A 20,878-nucleotide genomic window follows, 5' to 3' on the forward strand; every position below is an offset into this window, starting at 1 on the left:
GGACCCGTCGCAGAGCCTCCACCTACTGGCATGATACGTTATCGATCCCAAAAGGGAGAGAAGATCAACTTACTGTCTACAACAAAGCGAAACCCGGACTCCGACTGCACAAGAGAGCTGCACTTTATTAGACACACAACCACAGCAAGTATGTACAAAAGGAAGCAGGTTCAACTGCCAGTCTTCTCACAGAAAAAAAAGAAAAATCACATTTCTCACAGAATATCATGGCATCAGCACTGATAAATGAGAATGTCCAGTATCAGTAGGTATTTATATAGATCTAAAAAAAATCGTATTGTTGATTATGTCACGCTACTCTACAAGTGGGAGATCGTAATTGGTGGGGTTTTCTGGTGAAGGTGCGTTGAAGCGTTCCTGGATCGTTCGGGATTGTTGGGAACACTCCTCACTCTTAGCCATCATCACCGTAGCATCACTGATCACAGTGAGACTGAACTGTGTCACAGAAAGATCCAAAGTAAAAAGGTCTGGTTCTCTACCGTTGTGAACCTTGAAAGTGGTACACCGCTTTTTCTATCTCGCTCTGTTTTTTAAGAAAACATGTAGACAACACTTTTCAACTGCACCGTGCGATTGCTTGACGATATTTCATGCATTGTTTTATAATATACCTTTGTAATCCATCATCTTTGAATGAATATAACATCATTTTGGACATAATATTTTGTTGAACTTTCTAGGAATTACTCAGTCTATTTACATATCATTTTGTTTTGTTTTCTTCTCGATGCTAAGATTTTGGAACATCCACACATTCATGTCAGAACCTCATATAGTTCTGTACACACCACAGACAGCAGGTCAAACAATAGACATATGTCTCTTTCATTTATTAAAAACAGAACCAAACACGTCTCAATAGACAAAGATTATGATGATGGAGAAAAAGCTCATGTTCCATATCTATCCGCGTTACGGGCTCTTGGTTTGTCATTGAAACCTAAATGACGTATTCAATGCTGAGATCCTTCTCCGTTAATAACTTTGGGCCATGCTGATGTAATACCAGTAGAGGGGTTTCTAGTATGGGCTATTCATTTTCGCCAAGGGTGAAGAACACATCAGTCAGGTATAGGGAGCGCTATGTAATACAAAGACTAGGACAGAGAATAGAAGAGGACTAAGTAAACCAACAGAAGTTACAAAGAAAAGGCACGCCCCTAAGAACAGGTCTAGGAACAGCTCCTCTTACCTCAAAATGAATGTTAGCTAGTGGAGGCCTGGGAGCAGACATTGTACTGGACCAGCTCAGGGGCAACCTCTCCCTTAACATACCAGTAGCATGGGCCAGCAGGCCAACAAAAGAGGAAACTCACACAACTGTTCAAAATAGTGCTAATAAAAATATCCCAGAATTAAAAATGAGCTCCACTGTATATTACATACCTGTCCTGTCTTCTATACAGATAAATATTTTCAAATCAATATACAAATGTTCTGCTTATGAATAAATAATTTGCTAATGTGAACTACATTATCTCTCTTGAAGAATTGAAAACTGTACAAAATGCCTACTGATATAAATCCCCAAAAGAGGATGATTTAAATTGTACATTATAATAATTTAATCCAGACCTATGTGTCACACTTTCTTCACAATTATATTAATATCATACACAAACATCTTAACGAAGATATATTCATATATGTATAATTATTCTACTTTTCATTTCAAGTTTGCATGAACTATCTCTCTGATTGCCAGGGGCTTTCACTACGAGTGCCTCCACTCTCCTCTCCTCTCCTCATCCCCATTACCAATAAACCCCTCCAAGACTCAGCCATATTGAAATCTCCTGTCCAATAACACTAGTGCTATGGTGACTCAAAAAAGCATTGTCACGCAGTCTTGGGGTTCTCGTCTTGGACTTTCCTGTGTAAAAGCAGCGAAGTGTGAATACCTCCCGCACTTCCTCCCTATCACCCTGCCAGACGCAAAAGCAGCGCTGGGAGTTATGGATTTGAGTGTGGAGTTGAATGAGTAAGTGAATTTCTTTCATTTGGCTTTCACTTCATAAAACCCAGGGCTTGAGTCCTGCATTGCTACAGTGCAGCCAGCGTGAGGCTTAACTAACTCGCTGTGCTGTGAGCTTGCAGTTTCCTCGCTGATAGAACAGAGGGTGTGCTTATTGCGATTACCTTTATTTAACCAGGCAAGTCAGTTAAGAACAAATTCTTATTTTCAATGACGGCCTGGGAACAGTGGGTTAACTGCCTGTTCAGGGGCAGAACGACAGATGTACCTTGTCAGCTCGGGGGTTTGAACGAGCTGAACTCACAACCTTCCGGTTGGACCTATCTGCATGAACCCGCATGAACCCTCTAACCACTAGGCTACCCTGCCGCCCCATTCTGACACACTCTGGTGTGTGTGTGTGTGTGTGTGTGTGTGGGCCAATATGTACCCCTTTGTTCTGATCTTCACAACCATGTGTTGTCGGAGCCGCTGATGTGATTTGGGCCATCATACCAAGGTTCCTCGGCCTGAAAAACACAAACGTGCACATGATCTGTACTGCAATAATCCTACAAGAACAGTATTTTGGTGGGTCGCCAATGAAACCAAAGTTCCAGAGGGTTCATGCAGATAGGTCCACTCTGTGCTCTCATGGGGAAATTGCAACATCGATCATTTTGTGCAATTATAACAGCACTATGGCAGTCAGACATACAGGTCCATTGGGAACCTCTTCCAAGAAGGGTTTGATTCATAGACACATCTCCCCCAAAGGACAGCACAGATAGCAAGTTGCAAAAAAGAATAGCCTTCTTAAATTCAAAAGGGTGTCAAACATTGATGTCCAGATAAACCTGTCTAACCAGCCCTTTTACACCTCATGAACCCAGTAGAGAAGAGTTAAAGCACTTTGTTATTACACTAGCCTTCAAACATGAAAACCACAACCGATCTCCCCACCTCAAGCTGTCTGCACTTGACACCGGCCTCTTTCACAAGCAATTGTTTTCATCTCAATGCCACAAAGAATCGATTTCACGCACTTGTCTCCTGAACAGTTGAAGAATGAACTAGGACTACACACGGCCATAACCCCCTAGGTCGCCTTGGTGACGCATCACAGAAGAAAGAGAGCTTCAGAGTGTTTGCTGGCGTAAGATTAACAGCAGGGAAACCATGAAAGTGTGTTTCTATCCTCATAACACTTCCAAGCTCTTAAGTCAGCTGCGAGGAATGGAGCCAGTGATCTGTGTAAGCACTCCGGTTTAAGGGGAGAACACTCATATACCCTGGAGCTGCCTTCGTACATGAACCGAATTATTCTCCGTAACATATATCACAGAACAAAAGCAGCCATTTCCAGTGGCAACCTTACTACTGCAAAACCAACAGCTGTGGGCTAAGCCCGCTTCTGTGTCGGGGGAGGTCCAGATAAACTCATTGTGGGTTTTGTCTCGAGCAAATGCTGAAAATACACACAGGCCAAAATGAAACTCATTGTGCCGCATGTCTTGTAAATAATCAGCTAAATAATAATCAGTTGGTCCACATCTCCGGGAATTGAATTGAAAGGGAATTCATTTGTGCTGTTGTTTCTCTCTCTCGAACATTCGGTTCCTTTTAACCATTCAAATCGATTACTACCTAGAGGACTGCATTATCAAACCGGTGTGGGTTCATTCATGACCAGTGGTTCCACAGTCATGAAATAGAGAAATGGGCAATCTAGTCAACAGTTCTGACTCAAAACAACTGGAGACTGTGCTTTTCATAAGCAGTTTAGCGGATCTCCGTCTCACCGGCGTGTCGGAGACTGTGCGTGCATCTACTGCTGTGTGCCGGTGCCTGGTCACGTGAGCGTGTGTTGAGTTCAGAGTGTAATCACTGCAGCAGGGAACGCCAGTCCAAGGCAAAACCCGTCCACTGTGGATACGTCCTGATTGTCGTGCAACATTCATGTCTACACATTCTACATTCTTTAACGATCAATTTCAATGTTTAAATATATTTTATTTTCCCCCCTTCTTCATTGCACCAGCTCAGTCGTTAAATAACTGATCTACTGTAACATCACATTACTGTTCCTATAATGTGCTATTGTGGGCGATACAATTGTGCGCAGACTCTCAAACCAGAGGACCTCAACAAAAGCAGCTCCCTGGCCTTTTCTTCCATTGCCAAACTGCTGTGTTAATAGTGGGGCCATAGAGAACGAGGGTAAGAACGGTATCAGATGCCGGATAGAAGAAGCCTTAAGCCACTCCAGGGATGTAGTATTAGATACACAGTGGAATGTACAGTCACGTTGAATGGGAGCCGTTTCATTCGTGTAAACTCTTTACAAAACAGGGAGAACTATAGCACCAGTTTCGACTTCTACACAGGCGATGCAATAAGTCTGAAATAAAGAAAGGAACAAACAGAAAACGGTCTCAGAATGGAAACCACCACCTTGGTTTAGCTTTGTTTTTCTCGACAGATTCACATTGTGCCAGGTGATGGAATAAGACTGCTATAGCTCTGAACACACACAGCTACTGTACTGTACTCGTTGATTATTGCAACTCTACTCTGTATAATATAAGTCACAGTCTAGATATCACATCTACTCCACTTAGGTTCCATCCATTAAGATTTGGCAAATGGTGCGATGATAAACTGAGGGTTCATAAAGTACTGGCACTGTTTTTCTGTCCACCCAGACCAGACCAGACCGGACCAGACCAGACTAGGCCGGATCAGACCAGACTAGACAAGGCAGTGGGAGGGAGTGGAGGCCGAGGTCCATCTTTGAGCTCTCTCTCTGGGGGTCTGGGGAACTGTCAGTACTACTGAGTGGGAGAGCCAGAGAGGAACCACCATCAACTCTTGTACAGTATAATTATAGATATGTGAAGATTATGGCTTCTGGACTGAGACCAAGGGCAGCAAAGTGACACTCAGAAAGTCAACTCTGGGGAAATCCCCACTAATATGTTGCTGCATGTGACTCTTGGAATTGAGGGCTAGGGCAGAGGGAGGGGCTAGTGTGTTTGTTTTTCTCTTCATTTTTGGCATGTGATGGTGCTTTGATTGCGCTCCTCCTCTTCCTCCTCCTCCTCCTCCTCTCATCCATCCTCTTGTACTTCACTGTGAGTTGCTAGGGGAGACAGGTTTAGGCAGGGTCTTGCTGCCACGTTCCTTGTAGCTGTTGGAGCCGGAGTACTGCAGGCTGCGGCCGCTGGGCTTCAGCCCCACGGAGGAGAGGTTGAGGGAGGTCAGGGGGGTCGGGAGGAGGGTGAGGAGGAGGGGGTGGAGGTGGTGGAGGTGGGGGAGGTGGAGGAGGTGGAGGAGGAGGAAGAGGAGGTGGTGGTTGAGGTGGTGGTGGAGTTGGAGGAGCGGCCGTTGGGCAGGGGCAGGGAGGAGGCGCGCTGCTGCTCGCGGAGGAGGCGGTGTTGGCGGAAGGTGGAGGAGAGGAGCAGGGCCTCGGCACTCAGGCTGGAGGCTGATAGGCTGGCGGCTGACAGGCTGGAGGCTGACAGGCTGGCCAGCAGGGCTTTGGCCTGGCTGGAGGAGACTGTCAGGGAAGACAGAGTCCCCTCCTGTGGATACTTCCTCAGACCCGGGGCGAACACAGTCGAGGCCGAACTGGAGGAGGACAGGCGGCTGGAGAAACTGGCAGCTTTGGTGCCTGACAGGAGGGGCTCAATACTGCTGCTGCTGTTCCCATGGGCCTATGGGTCAGACCCAGGGACATACCAGGAAGAGGAGGAACAGGAGGAGGGACATGGAGAATTGGGGAAAATTGGAAAGGTTTCAGGGGGAAAAAGAGAAATGAAAAAAGAGAGTACAGTCATATAGTTGGTAGTGGTCCCCGACAGCACCCTTCCATTCACACAGACATGCGCACACACAAACATACAGAACACACACGCAAACACACCAAGGGGAGAGTGGTAGATATCTTGTGCATTGTGGGGTCAATGTAGGACATGAGAGGGTACAGGAGTCAGAGACTGCTAATACCCATGTTAAGCCAACAGAGGGTAGGGGGGCTTAAGGGCGTGGACTAGGAGTAGCAGGGGATGGGGTGGGGGTCAGATGCAGCTCTGTAGTCAGGTGGTTGGTGCTGAGGAGGAGTCTGGAGAGGACAGGCACGGGCTGGTCCCTCACTCACTGTGCAGGGTCAGAGGTCACAGAGGCGCAGGTGGAGGGGCGGGCCGGGTGGTACAGGATGGCCCAGGAGGATCACACAGGTGACAGGGTGGTGGGTGAGGTGGTGGTGGTGCCCCAGGAACAGGTGGTGTTGAGAGGCACAGGCAGGGTGGGGTGAGGGACGAGGGGTGAGAGGTGGGGGTGAGGGAGGAGGGATTGAGATGAGAACAAGAGACAAACACAGGAAATTCAGGTTAGTATCAGCTAATGTTGATGCTAGCCAAGAGCGCCAAATACACAGAATGAGACAATACATTCTTTTTTTTGTATTATGATACCAACAGTCAGAAGTGAAAATGTAACGGAAGTGTACAGGGGTTACACTGCTGTTGTCCGTTACGGTTTTGACCGTTTTTTTAATGGCCGTCCGAGTCATTAAAAATGCAAAACACATTAAATGAACAGCATCACGCATATTCCCCTTTGTGTGATGCTAGAGTACACCAGTAGATGGCTGATGGCACCTGTCTAGACATCTGTGCTTGTGGCTGGGGGATGAGAGGAAGAGGAAGAATCTGATGTGACTACCCCAACTCTGTATCATCAGTCAGACAGACACGTGGATAGGAGCGATACCAGGTTTTATATCAAAGCCCATTGTTTATTTAGAGGTGACTTTTATTAAATCCAGGATTGCAAATCATTTGCTCTTGAATAACTCTTGTACATAAATATGTTAAAAGTTCTCTTCCACAAGACAACCCACTATTTCTGAGAGGTTTCTACTCTGCCCTGCATGTTGATTGGTTGGAGGGTGTTAGTGTGGAGACAGAGGGGATTTGGTCTGTGTGGTTGGTCGGACAGCAGGTGCGTGTTGTGTGGCCTGTGAGGCTTTAACCTGCTCTGTTGGCTGCTGCTGTCTGCCCCCAGAGAGAGGGGCTGTTCCTGATGCCTGAGGACACCCTCTCTCTCCTCTCTCTCCTCTCTCTCAAGCCTGGCTACCGCAACATTTATTCCGCTCTGTTAGTGCGGTAAGATAGCCTCCTCTCATCTCCAGAAGCTCAGAGCTGCCTGCCAAAAGACTGTGTCGTGGGACTGCCCCCCCCCCCCCACTAGCCTGCCTCACAGCCAGAAGTAATAAGAAGCGAAATGGGAAATGGAAATCGAGGATTGTGGTATGAAAAGGATTCACATTGTCATGGCCTCCTTGATCTGCGCCAAGGCCAACAAACCGAAATGGTGGCTTTGAACTGTCTGTTCTTATAACAGCTCAGTGATTTAAAAAATCCTCTCATGCCTGGATGGCTCTGACGTCTCCTGGTACTGTAGCAGTGCCTAATAACAAGCGGCACAACGGCAATGAGTATCATCTCACAATGCACTGTTCAGTCTCCCACACATACACACACACACACACACACACACACACACACACACACACACACACACACACAGTACAGACAGATAACACAAATATGAAAGCTTTCGCACCACCGATAACATCAATTCATAACACCACTGAGGATATAAGCAGAAAAGAGACAAACAGAGAAAGGATAGGAAGATTAAAGGAAAGCGTGATGAGAGAGAGAGAGAGAGAGAGAGAGAGAGAGAAGGTCAGAGAGAGAGAGAAGGTCAATGTAAGAGTTTGGGGTCAGAGGTCATCTCTGGGGAGAAGAGATCTCTTTACCTTCAGCTGTGGCTCCAGTAGAAAGGACACCCACGGTGGGCATGTCTGGGTGGGTGTGAGTCAAAACAACAGCATCAGTAGAGAGTGGGGCTACTAACTTACAACTCTATGGGAGTGTGGAAACTAACTTATAACTCTATGGGGGTGGGGAAACTAACTTATAACTCTATGGGGGTGGGGCTACTAACTTACAACTCTATGGGGGTGGGGCTACTAACTTACAACTCTATGGGAGTGGGGCTACTAACTTATAACTCTATGGGAGTGGGGCTATTAATTTACAACTCAATGGGAGTGGGGCTATTAAGTTATAATTCTATGAGAGTGGGGCTATTAATTTACAACTCAATGGGAGTGGGGCTATTAAGTTATAATTCTATGGGAGTGGGGCTATTAATTTACAACTCAATGGGAGTGGGGCTATTAAGTTATAATTCTATGAGAGTGGGGCTACAAACTTACAACTCTATGGGAGTGGGGCTATTAATTTACAACTCAATGGGAGTGGGGCTATTAAGTTATAACTCTATGGGGGTGGGGAAACTAACTTACAACTCTATGGGAGTGGGGCTACTAACTTACAACTCTATGGGAGTGGGGCTACTAACTTACAACTCTATGGGAGTGGGGCTATTAAGTTATAACTCTATAAGAGTGGGGCTACTAACTTACAACTCTATGGGAGTGGGGCTACTAACTTACAACTCTATGGGAGTGGGGCTACTAACTTATAACTCTATGGGAGTGGGGCTACTAACTAACAACTCTATGGGGGTGGGGCTACTAACTTACAACTCTATGGGGGTGGGGCTACTAACTTACAACTCTATGGGAGTGGGGCTACTAACTTCCAACTCAATGGGAGTGGGGCTATTAATTTACAACTCAATGGGAGTGGGGCTATTAAGTTATAACTCTATGGGGGTGGGGAAACTAACTTATAACTCTATGGGAGTGGGGCTACTAACTTACAACTCTATGGGAGTGGGGCTATTAACTTATAACTCTATAAGAGTGGGGCTACTAACTTACAACTCTATGTGAGTGGGGCTACTAACATAACTCAATGGGAGTGGGGCTACTAACTTATAACTCTATGAGAGTGGGGCTACTAACATAACTCTATGGGAGTGGGGCTACTAACTAACAACTCTATGGGGGTGGGGCTACTAACATAACTCTATGGGAGTTGGGCTACTAACTTACAACTCAATGGGAGTGGGGCTACTAACTTACAACTCTATAGGAGTGGGGCTACTAACTTACAACTCAATGGGAGTGGGGCTATTAACTTATAACTCTATAAGAGTGGGGCTACTAACTTACAACTCTATGGGAGTGGGGAAACTAACTTATAACTCTATGGGAGTGGGGCTACTAACTTACAACTCAATGGGAGTGGGGCTACTAACTTACAACTCAATGGGAGAGGGGGTATTAACTTATAACTCTATAATAGTGGGGCTACTAACTTATAACTCTATGGGAGATGGGATACTAACTTACAACTCTATGGGAGTGGGGCTACTAACTTACAACTCTATGGGAGTGGGGAAACTAACTTATAACTCTATGGGAGTGGGGCTACTAACTTACAACTCAATGGGAGTGGGGCTAACTTACAACTCAATGGGAGTGGGGCTACTAACTTATAACTCTATGGGAGATGGGATACTAACTTACAACTCTATGGGAGTGGGGCTACTAACATAACTCAATGGGAGTGGGGCTACTAACTTACAACTCTATGGGAGTGGGGCTACTAACTTACAACTCTATGAGAGTGTGGAAACTAACTTATAACTCTATGGGGGTGGGGCTACTAACATACAACTCTATGAGAGTGTGGAAACTAACTTATAACTCTATGAGAGTGTGGAAACTAACTTATAATTCTATGAGAGTGGGGAAACTAACTTACAACTCTATGAGAGTGGGGAAACTGACTTACAACTCTATGAGAGTGTGGAAACGGACTTATAACTCTATGGGAGTGGGGAAACTGACTTATAACTCTATAGGAGTGGGGAAACTGACCTACAACTCTATGAGAGTGTGGAAACTGACTTATAACTCTATGAGAGTGTGGAAACTAACTTACAACTCTATGAGAGTGTGGAAACTAACTTACAACTCTATGAGAGTGGGGAAACTAACTTACAACTCTATGAGAGTGGGGAAACGGACTTATAACTCTATAGGAGTGGGGCTACTAACTTATAACTCTATGAGAGTGGGGAAACTAACTTACAAATCTATGAGAGTGGGGGAAATTGACTTACAAATCTATGGGAGTGGGGAAACTAACTTACATCTCTGTGGGAGTGGGGAAACTAGGGGGGGAACCTTAAGTCTCTATGGGTCAACTAATATGGTGGGTGGATGGACACCTGGCTGGCACAGTACCCTGGGCTGTATAGTATAGGTAGGCATCTGACAGTGTTGAGGTGGAGTAATGAGAGAAGACAGACATCCATGGCATGTTATGTCAATACAAACAGCCTGCTGTCAGTCATTGAGTAGTGGGAAGATTGACTTCTGCGTCATATGTTGATTCAAAATGCTCTGAAATGGGTTTAGTAATGTCTTTGTTACTGTTGTTGTTGGCGCTATCTTAACTTATGGCCTGGTGCCGACTCTGAGAGAGATTGTTTTGAGTGTCTTTCCTTTGGGCGAGGGGATAGTGTTTTCACACAGCCTATTTTCAGTGTAATTATTTGCAACAGTCTGTGGACAAAGGGAGCACGCTGAGATCCTGTGTCCCCATACTGAAATAATGGGATTCATGTTCCTCTCAGTGGGCTAGAAGGAGGCCACTCCACCCCTACAGCTTTCCAAAAACAGGGAAGAAGAGGGAGGGAACAAGAGACACACGGGGAGAGAGAGAAAGACAGGTGGGAAAAGAGAGACACAGGGGGAGAGAGAGAAAGACAGGTGGGAAAAGAGAGACACAGGGGGAGAGAGAGAAAGACAGAGGTGGGAAAAGAGAGACACAGGGGGAGAGAGAGAAAGACAGGTGGGAAAAGAGAGACACAGGGGAAGAGAGAGAAAGACAGGTGGGAAAAGAGAGAGAAAGACAGAGGTGGGAAAAGAGAGAGAAAGACAGGTGGGAAAAGAGAGAGAAAGACAGGTGGGAAAAGAGAGACACAGGGGGAGAGGGAGAACGACAGAGGTGGGAAAGGAGAGACACGGGGGGAGAGAGAGAAAGACAGAGGTGGGAAAAGAGATACACAGGGGGAGAGAGAGAAAGACAGGTGGGAAAAGAGAGACACAGTGGGAGAGAGAGAAAGACAGAGGTGGGAAAAGAGAGACACAGGGGGAGAGAGAGAAAGACAGGTGGGAAAAGAGAGAGAAAGACAGAGGTGGGAAAAGAGAGACACAGGGGGGAGAGAGAAAGACAGGTGGGAAAAGAGAGACACAGGGGGAGAGAGAGAAAGACAGAGGTGGGAAAAGAGAGACACAGGGGGAGAGAGAAAGACAGGTGGGAAAAGAGAGACACGGGGGGGAGAGAGAAAGACAGGTGGGAAAAGAGAGACACAGGGGGAGAGAGAGAAAGACAGAGGTGGGAAAAGAGAGACACAGGGGGAGAGAGAAAGACAGGTGGGAAAAGAGAGACACAGGGGGAGAGAGAGAAAGACAGGTGGGAAAAGAGAGACACAGGGGGAGAGAGAGAAAGACAGAGGTGGGAAAAGAGAGACACAGGGGGAGAGAGAGAAAGACAGGTGGGAAAAGAGAGACACAGGGGGAGAGAGAGAAAGACAGGTGGGGAAAGAGAGACACAGGGGGAGAGAGAGAAAGACAGGTGGGAAAAGAGAGACACAGGGGGAGAGAGAGAAAGACAGAGGTGGGAAAAGAGAGACACGGGGGGGAGAGAGAAAGACAGGTGGGAAAAGAGAGACACAGGGGGAGAGAGAGAAAGACAGGTGGGAAAAGAGAGACACAGGGGGAGAGAGAGAAAGACAGAGGTGGGAAAAGAGAGACACAGGGGGAGAGAGAAAGACAGGTGGGAAAAGAGAGACACAGGGGGAGAGAGAGAAAGACAGGTGGGAAAAGAGAGACACAGGGGGAGAGAGAGAAAGACAGAGGTGGGAAAAAGAGAGACACAGGGGGGAGAGAGAGAAAGACAGGTGGGAAAAGAGAGACACAGGGGGAGAGAGAGAAAGACAGGTGGGGAAAGAGAGACACAGGGGGAGAGAGAGAAAGACAGGTGGGAAAAGAGAGACACAGGGGGAGAGAGAGAAAGACAGAGGTGGGAAAAGAGAGACACGGGGGGGAGAGAGAAAGACAGGTGGGAAAAGAGAGACACAGGGGGAGAGAGAGAAAGACAGGTGGGAAAAGAGAGACACAGGGGGAGAGAGAGAAAGACAGAGGTGGGAAAAGAGAGACACGGGGGGAGAGAGAAAGACAGGTGGGAAAAGAGAGACACGGGGGGAGAGAGAGAAAGACAGGTGGGAAAAGAGAGACAGACAAATTGAAAGAACCATACATAATAGGGATGAAAAAGATTGGTCAGTAAGGAAGGAGTGATGAATAAAACGGAGGAAGAGAGAGAAAGCGAGTGACAGCTGAAGGGAGCACACTGGGAGGAAGCACTGTGCTCTTCATATTGAATAATCAATGATTGCACTGACACAACTGAGTACTGTACTGATTAGCCTCAGCCTACATTGGGAGACAAGGGAATTAGAGATTCCTCCCATGTTTACCTACATAGCTACTAGTCATCCCAGTCTCATAACACACTCTCTCTATATATTATATATGCATCTCTCTCTCTGTCTCTCCCTACATCTTTCTCTGCCCAGCCCTCTCTCTCTCTCTCTCTCTCTCTCTCTCTCTCTCTCTCTCTCTCTCTCTCTCTCTCTCAATTCAATTCAATTCAATTCAATTCAAGGGCTTTATTGGCATGGGAAACATGTGTTAACATTGCCAAAGCAAGTGAGGTAGATAATATATAAAGTGAAATAAACAATAAAAACAGTAAACATTACACATACAGAAGTTTCAAAACAATAAAGACATTACAAATGTCATATTATATATATATACAGTGTTTTAAAAATGTACAAATGGTTAAAGGACACAAGATAAAATAAATAAGCATAAATATGGGTTGTATTTACAATGGTGTGTGTTCTTCACTGGTTGCCCTTTTCTCGTGGCAACAGGTCACAAATCTTGCTGCTGTGATGGCACACTGTGGAATTTCAACCAGTAGATATGGGAGTTTATAAAAATTGGATTTGTTTTCGAATTCTTTGTGGATCTGTGTAATCTGAGGGAAATATGTCTCTCTAATATGGTCATACATTGGGCAGGAGGTTAGGAAGTGCAGCTCAGTTTCCACCTCATTTTGTGGGCATTGAGCACATAGCCTGTCTTCTCTTGAGAGCCATGTCTGCCTATGGTGGCCTTTCTCAATAGCAAGGCTAAGCTCACTGAGTCTGTACATAATCAAAGCTTTCCTTATTTTTGGGTCAGTCACAGTGGTCAGGTATTCTGCCGCTGTGTACTCTCTGTGTAGGGCCAAATAGCATTCTAGTTTGCTCTGTTTTTTTGTTAATTCTTTCCAATGTGTCAAGTAATTATCTTTTTGTTTTCTCATGATTTGGTTGGGTCTAATTGTGCTGCTGTCCTGGGGCTCTGTAGGGTGTGTTTGTGTTTATGAACAGAGCCCCAGGACCAGCTTGCTTAGGGGACTCTTCTCCAGGTTCATCTTTCTGTAGGTGATGGCTTTGTTATGGAAGGTTTGTGAATCACTTCCTTTTAGGTGGTTGTAGAATTTAACGGCTCTTTTCTGGATTTTGATAATTAGTGGGTATCGGCCTAATTCTGCTCTGCATGCATTATTTGGTGTTCTACGTTGTACACGGAGGATATTTTTGCAGAATTCTGCGTGCAGAGTCTCAATTTGGTGTTTGTCCCATTTTGTGAAGTCTTGGTTGGTGAGCGGACCCCAGACCTCACAACCATAAAGGGCAATGGGCTCTATGACTGATTCAAGTATTTTTAGCCAAATCCTAATTGGTATGTTGACATTTATGTTCCTTTTGATGGCATAGAATGCCCTTCTTGCCTTGTCTCTCAGATCGTTCACAGCTTTGTGGAAGTTACCTGTGGCGCTGATGTTTAGGCCAAGGTATGTATAGTTTTTTGTGTGCTCTAGGGCAACAGTGTCTAGATGGAATTTGTATTTGTGGTCCTGGTGACTGGACCTTTTTTGGAACACCATTATTTTGGTCTTACTGAGATTTACTGTCAGGGCCCAGGTCTGACAGAATCTGTGCATACGATCTAGGTGCTGCTGTAGGCCCTCCTTGGTTGGTGACAGAAGCACCAGATCATCAGCAAACAGCAGACATTTAACTTCGGATTCTAGTAGGGTGAGGCCGGGTGCTGCAGACTTTTCTAGTGCCCGCGCCAATTCGTTGATATATATGTTGAAGAGGGTGGGGCTTAAGCTGCATCCTCTCTCTGCAAGCTCTCTCTCTCTCTCTTCAATTCAAATGGCTTAATTGGCTTCTCTCTCTCTCTCGCTCTTCAATTCAAATGGCTTCTCTCTCTCTATTCAAATGGCTTTTTTGGCTTCTCTCTCTCTCTCCCTCTCCCTCTCCCTCTCTCTCTCTCTCTCTTGCTCTCTCTCTCTCTCCAATTCAAATGGCTTAATTGGCTTCTCTCTCTCTCTCTTTCTCTCTCTCTCTAACTCTCTCTCTCTCTCTCTCTCTCTCTTCAATTCAAATGGCTTCTCTCTCTCTATTCAAATGGCTTTTTTGGCTTCTCTCTCTCTCTCTCTCTCTCTCTCTCTCTCTCTCTCTTTCTCTATTCAATTCAAATGGCTTTTTAGGCTTCTCTCTCTCTCTCGCTCTCTCTCTCTATTCAATTCAAATGGCTTTATTGGCTTCTCTCTCCCTCTCCCTCTCTCTCTGCATGCTGGGATTGTTTGGTGCATGCTGGGAATTGTATGAGCGAAGGAGTGTGTGTGTTGTGTAGTGTTAGGTTTCGGTTTTCTATTTCTTGGTGGCATTTTTTGGTTTTCTTCTGTGCATGATTAAGGTTATTCTTTTTGATGTGGTAGAATTAAGTATTTTGTTTTTCGTATCGAAATTGCCCTGATTTTGGCAGGGATGGCAGCCCGAATGGGGATGCCGTCCCTGTCACTTCGGCACGGCTTTAGGTGTGTTACTGAAGCTGCTGTCACGGTGGAGGAGTTTCTGGTCGCCGTAGGAGAGAAGGTAGGCTATGAGAATGTTGCTTATGCATCCCGGATGAATAAAGCGGGGGTGGTATTTCTTAAAGAAGAGTGTCTTGTTGATCGGATGGTTGAGCATGGCGTACTTCTTAAAGGAATGTTTATTCAAGTTACGCCGCTTTATTCAAGTTACGGTAACGATTTCAAATGTACCGCCATTTATTCCAAATTAGCTATTGGAGCACGAGTTATTGCGCTTTGGGAAGTTCGCCAGTTCAATTGAGGTTGTCCCGTTGGGTTGCAAACACCCGGCGTTGAAACAGGTTATGTCATTTCGGCGACAGGTGTTTATGTTTTTGGACTCACTGGAGCAGACTTTAAAGTTATCGTATAAAATCGAGTATGACAATAGACTGTAGATGGCTTATGCTAGTACGGGTAATCAACAGTGTTTTGAGTGTGGGGATGTTGGTCATAAGCGACATGTTTGCCCGAAAAGGGAGAAGGCAGAGGGAGGGGCGCAGGTGGTCATCGATAGCGGTAGAACAGCCACAAGCACCGGTTGCTGAGGAACAAGTTATCCGTGTTGAGGGCACGGAGTTGCAACTTGTATTAGAGGGAAATGTTATGCAGCAGAAAAATATTGTTGTAGAAGGTAAGGATGTATCTGAAGAGCCAGTTCCTCAGATTAGTGAGCAGGTGCCCAGTACGAGTGCTGGGGTAAAGGAGGGGGTTCATGTGGAGCTAAGCTCCCAGGTGGTGGAGGAGATGCCCACTATGAGTAATGAGGTTCATGTGGAGCTAGGCTCCCAGGTAGTGGAGGAGATGCCCACTACGAGTAATGAGGTTCAGGTGGGGCTAGTCTCCCAGGTAGTGGAGGAGATGCCTGGTACGAGTGATGAGGTGCAAGTGGGGAGTGTTGAAAGGGGTGTGGTAGAGGGGAGTCAGTTGTCTGTGGTCTCAGCTGAGGATCAGGAGAATGATATGGATATCTCTTTTGATATGACAGCTGCTGGTGAGGACTCTGTTTATGATCTAGAGGTAAATGGGTTTCTGGATCAGACTTTTGGGAAATCTGTCAAATTGGCAGATTATTTTGATGTTGATAAATTTGTGAGGTCAGCTGTGATGTTACAGAAGACAGTGGGGTTAGATCAGTTGAGTGAGAAGAAGCGGTTTCGCTTGAGGAAATGTATTACTGCTGTTGCAGCAGCAAAAGGTGGTGGGAAACGTGTTCAGGTTAAGAGAAGATTAAAACAATGATGATGATGATCATGCTTCATAGGGGGTCGTTTTTCTCCTTGGTTTCTCTGTGGTTTCTTCTGCTTTTCTTTTCTCTTTTCTATATGGAGGTACTAAGGGTTGGTTCTCTCTATTAATGGGGGAAGGGACAGGAATACGAGGGCTTGGGTATTAGAAGTAATAAAACAGAAAAGGCTTAATGTAGTTTTCCTACAGGAGACACATAGGGATGAGGAAAATGAGTTTGACTGGGGTATGTGGTGGGAGGGGCAGCATGTACTCAGTCATGGTACTAATTTTAGTGCTGGGGTGGCAATCTTGTTTTCCTCAGGTTTAGGGGTGACTGTGGTATCTACAACAGAGATTGTCAAGGGTCGGGTTTTATTGGTCAAGGTGGATATTATGGTTATTTTTTTATTTTTTTATGTTTATGCTCCTAATAAGAGTACAGAGCGTATTGCTGTATTTGATCAAATAAAGGACACCTTAAGACAGTGTGACCAAGAGGGGTGTATGGTTTTAGGGGGGGGAACTGGAACTGTACAGTGGATTTCACTGTTGATCGCACCGCTGAAGAACCTCACCTGCGGTCAGCCACTTGCCTGTCTGGCCTATTAACTGAGTTTGAGCTTTCTGATGTGTGGAGAGTCAGGAATGCAAAAGTTAAGCAGTACACATGGCTAAAAATTCATGAAGGTCGTGTCAGTGCAGCAAGGTTAGACAGGTTGTATGTATCTGAGCAATACTGTAGTAGGGTTGTAAGGTTAGACAGGTTGTATGTATCTGATCACTACTGTAGTAGGGTTGGAAGGTTAGACAGGTTGTATGTATCTGATCACTACTGTAGTAGGGTTGGAAGGTTAGCCAGGTTGTATGTTTCTGATCACTACTGTAGTAGGGTTGGAAGGTTAGACAGGTTGTATGTATCTGATCACTACTGTAGTAGGGTTGGAAGGTTAGACAGGTTGTATGTATCTGATCACTACTGTAGTAGGGTTGGAAGGTTAGACAGGTTGTATGTATCTGATCACTACTGTAGTAGGGTTGGAAGGTTAGACAGGTTGTATGTATCTGATCACTACTGTAGTAGGGTTGGAAGGTTAGACAGGTTGTATGTATCTGATCACTACTGTAGTAGGGTTGGAAGGTTAGCCAGGTTGTATGTATCTGATCACTACTGTAGTAGGGTTGGAAGGTTAGACAGGTTGTATGTATCTGATCACTACTGTAGTAGGGTTGGAAGGTTAGACAGGTTGTATGTATCTGATCACTACTGTAGTAGGGTTGGAAGGTTAGACAGGTTGTATGTAGGGTTATAGACAGGTTGTATGTATCTGATCACTACTGTAGTAGGGTTGGAAGCAGGTTGTATGTATACTGTAGTAGTAGGGTTGGAAGGTTAGACAGGTTGTATGTATCTGATCACTACTGTAGTAGGGTTGGAAGGTTAGACAGGTTGTATGTATCTGATCACTACTGTAGTAGGGTTGGAAGGTTAGACAGGTTGTATGTATCTGATCACTACTGTAGTAGGGTTGGAAGGTTAGACAGGTTGTATGTATCTGATCACTACTGTAGTAGGGTTGTAAGGTTAGACAGGTTGTATGTATCTGATCACTACTGTAGTAGGGTTGGAAGGTTAGACAGGTTGTATGTATCTGATCACTACTGTAGTAGGGTTGGAAGGTTAGACAGGTTGTATGTTTCTGATCACTACTGTAGTAGGGTTGGAAGGTTAGACAGGTTGTATGTATCTGATCACTACTGTAGTAGGGTTGGAAGGTTAGACAGGTTGTATGTATCTGATCACTACTGTAGTAGGGTTGGAAGGTTAGACAGGTTGTCTGTTTCTGAGCACTACTGTAGTAGGGTTGGAAGGTTAGACAGGTTGTATGTATCTGATCACTACTGTAGTAGGGTTGGAAGGTTAGACAGGTTGTATGTATCTGATCACTACTGTAGTAGGGTTGGAAGGTTAGACAGGTTGTATGTATCTGATCACTACTGTAGTAGGGTTGGAAGGTGTGCCATTACTCCTGTGGGTTTCTCTGATCACCATATTGTTACTGTTGATATTCACTTGTCCTGTCCACGAAGGTCATCACCTTGCTGGTATTTTAATGTTAAATTGTTGCATGATGTCATGTTTTGTGAAAGGTTTGTGTTGTTTTGGGAAAAATGTAGGGTTCATTTTGAGTCCTTGAGACAATGGTGGGAGGTTGGGAAGGCCCAAATATTATTATTTTGTCAACAGTATACTGCTCGGTCTCAAATTGAATTTAAAGAGACAATCAAGGCCCTTGATCAGGACATCAAGTCTATTGAATTGAAGCTGCTCACTCAGAACGACCCTGGACTAGTCATGAACTTACAGGACAAGAGACAGGCTGTTTCTACATGAAAGATTGAAGGGTGCCTTGATTAGGTCTCGTTTCGCTTCCCTCAAGGATATGGATGCTCCTAGCACTTTTTTTTTTTTTTTTTACCTAGCACAGTCGACATTGCAACGTAAACAGATGGTCTGCCTTCGTCTCCCTGATGGGAAGGTGACCACGGATGACAGTGAAATGCGTCAACATGCCATGGATTCCTACTCGGCCCTCTATAAGGCGGAGGATTGTGACTCTCTGTGTACTGAACAGTTGTTACACGGTCTTCCTCATTTGGGACCTGAGCAGAGAGTCGCATTGGACTCTGACATTACACTGCAAGAGCTGTCCACTGCAGTTATGCAGCTCTCAACAGGCCGAGCCCCTGGCATTGATGGTTTACCATCTGAGTTTTATAAGCATTTTTGGGGGTCTATTGTAGAGGATTTTTATGAAGTGGTGTGTGAATCCTTTCATGAGGGTTCTCTTCCTGTATCCTGTCAACGTGTGGTGCTTTCACTGTTGCCAAAAAAGGGTGATTTGATTGAACCAATGCTTTGTTTTTTAAGAGCGAAGCTTACTGGTTTCTCTGTGCCAGGTGTAATGAAGGGTCCCACGACAGCACTGTCTGCGTATGCAGATGACAAGACAGTTTTTATTACAGGGGGTGAAGATGTTAAGGTTCTCTCAAACGCTTTAAAGGTGTATGAGGGGGCCTCCTCAGCTAGAGTCAATTGGAGAAAGAGTGAAGCTCTGTGGGCAGATCAGCTTCAGACGGGGTCCACTCCACGGTTAGCAGGGGGGCTTCAGTGGGGCAGAGGTGGGATGAAGACTTTGTTTTTTTTTCTAGACTCCGATGTCTTTCAGAAAAAGAACTGGGAGGGTGTAGTGGAGAAGGTGTGTGCCAGACTGTCAAGATGGAAATGGATGCTGCCCCAGCTGTCTTATAGGGGAAGGTTACTGGTAGCTAATAATCTTGCTGCCTGTACCCTGTGGCACAGACTAATGATTTTGCAGCCACCAAAGGGTCTGGTACAAGAGCTTCAGAGGACCCTTGTGAATTTCTTCTGGTCTGGACAACACTGGATTAAAGCTGCGGCCCTGTACCTGCCACTGCACGAGGGTGGGCAAGGCCTGGTGGACATTTCCACTAGGATCATGGCTTTCCGGCTTCAAGCAGCCCAGAGACTGTTGTACAGTGACGGTTCTAGCTGGGTCGACACAGCCTATACACTGAGAGGAGAGCGGGCTGTTTGGGCTTAGACAAGTACCTTTTCCTCTTAAAGATGGGGGGGGGGGGGGGGTGAATTGCCTGGCCGGACTCCGGCGTGGGGAGTCTGTTATGCAGGCTTGGAGAGTCCTTGTCAGGCTGGCACGCCACCAGGGATGTGGCTTTTTGAAGAGCCTCTTTTTTATAACACTGCCATCCAGTCCCGTGCTCTGGGTTCAGCCAGCCTACGTTCATATCTGCTAGGCGTGGGGTGTACCAAGCTGGGTCATCTGATGCGGAGCAGGAGCAGATCGTTGGAGGAGCTGGGAGAAAGAGCAGGGATCCGATCATCTCGCTTACTGAGGAAGGTCGTCGCTGAGGTCTTTGACTCCTTGCCAGTACTTCATCTGCAGTATGTGACTGACACTTCCAAATCTGATCGGTGGAAGGAGGGTCTGGATTATATGTTCCCTGCACTGATTGTTAGTGCTGCGATGGGGGCATTCGAGGAGGACGTGGGGATGCTGCTTTCCTTCCATACCCTGGAGCTGGGGGAGTTCAAGGAGGTGGGAAAGAAGGCCATGTTCAGAATATGTGTAGAGGTGTCCCATGCCTCTTCCCTGGAAGGGGTAAAATCGATGAGGTGGGCAGGTGTGCTTGGTCCAGGTGCCTCCCCAAAAGGCTGTTGGCGATCATTATACAAACTGCCTATTGATAAGAGGACAGCTGACCTCCAATGGGGGATAATACATGGAGCCTATAGCCACCAACATGCATCTGGTACACCTGGACCCTACTGTTGGGGAGGGGTGTCCATTCTGTGTCTGGTACACCTGGATCTTACTGTTGGGGAGTGGTGTCCATTCAGTGTCTGGTACACCTGGATCCTACTGTTGGGGAGGGGTGTCCATTCTGTGTCTGGTACACCTGGACCCTGCTGTTGGGGAGGGGTGTCCATTCTGTGCCGAGTCTGAATCTCTGGCACATCTGTTTTTACTGTGTCCCAGGTTGGTCGGGATGATTGAACTGATCACTGATTGGTTCTCAGCATTGGGAGAGGTTT

General features: G+C 45.9%; 1 protein-coding gene across 1 annotated transcript in view; it reads right to left on the minus strand.

The window, feature by feature from the left end:
- Positions 1–105: 105 nt before the first annotated feature.
- LOC115138830 (SRC kinase signaling inhibitor 1-like) overlaps positions 106–20,878 on the minus strand; it is a 72,033-nt gene continuing 51,260 nt past the window's right edge. Inside the window, 3 exon segments of the mRNA XM_065011060.1 lie at positions 106–5,252; positions 5,312–5,694; positions 19,713–19,838. Coding sequence (XP_064867132.1) covers positions 5,108–5,252; positions 5,312–5,694; positions 19,713–19,838 — 654 coding nt within the window. The 3' untranslated portion in view covers positions 106–5,107.

This window comes from Oncorhynchus nerka, linkage group LG26 (genome assembly GCF_034236695.1).
Source record: "Oncorhynchus nerka isolate Pitt River linkage group LG26, Oner_Uvic_2.0, whole genome shotgun sequence".
NCBI lineage: Eukaryota > Metazoa > Chordata > Actinopteri > Salmoniformes > Salmonidae > Oncorhynchus > Oncorhynchus nerka.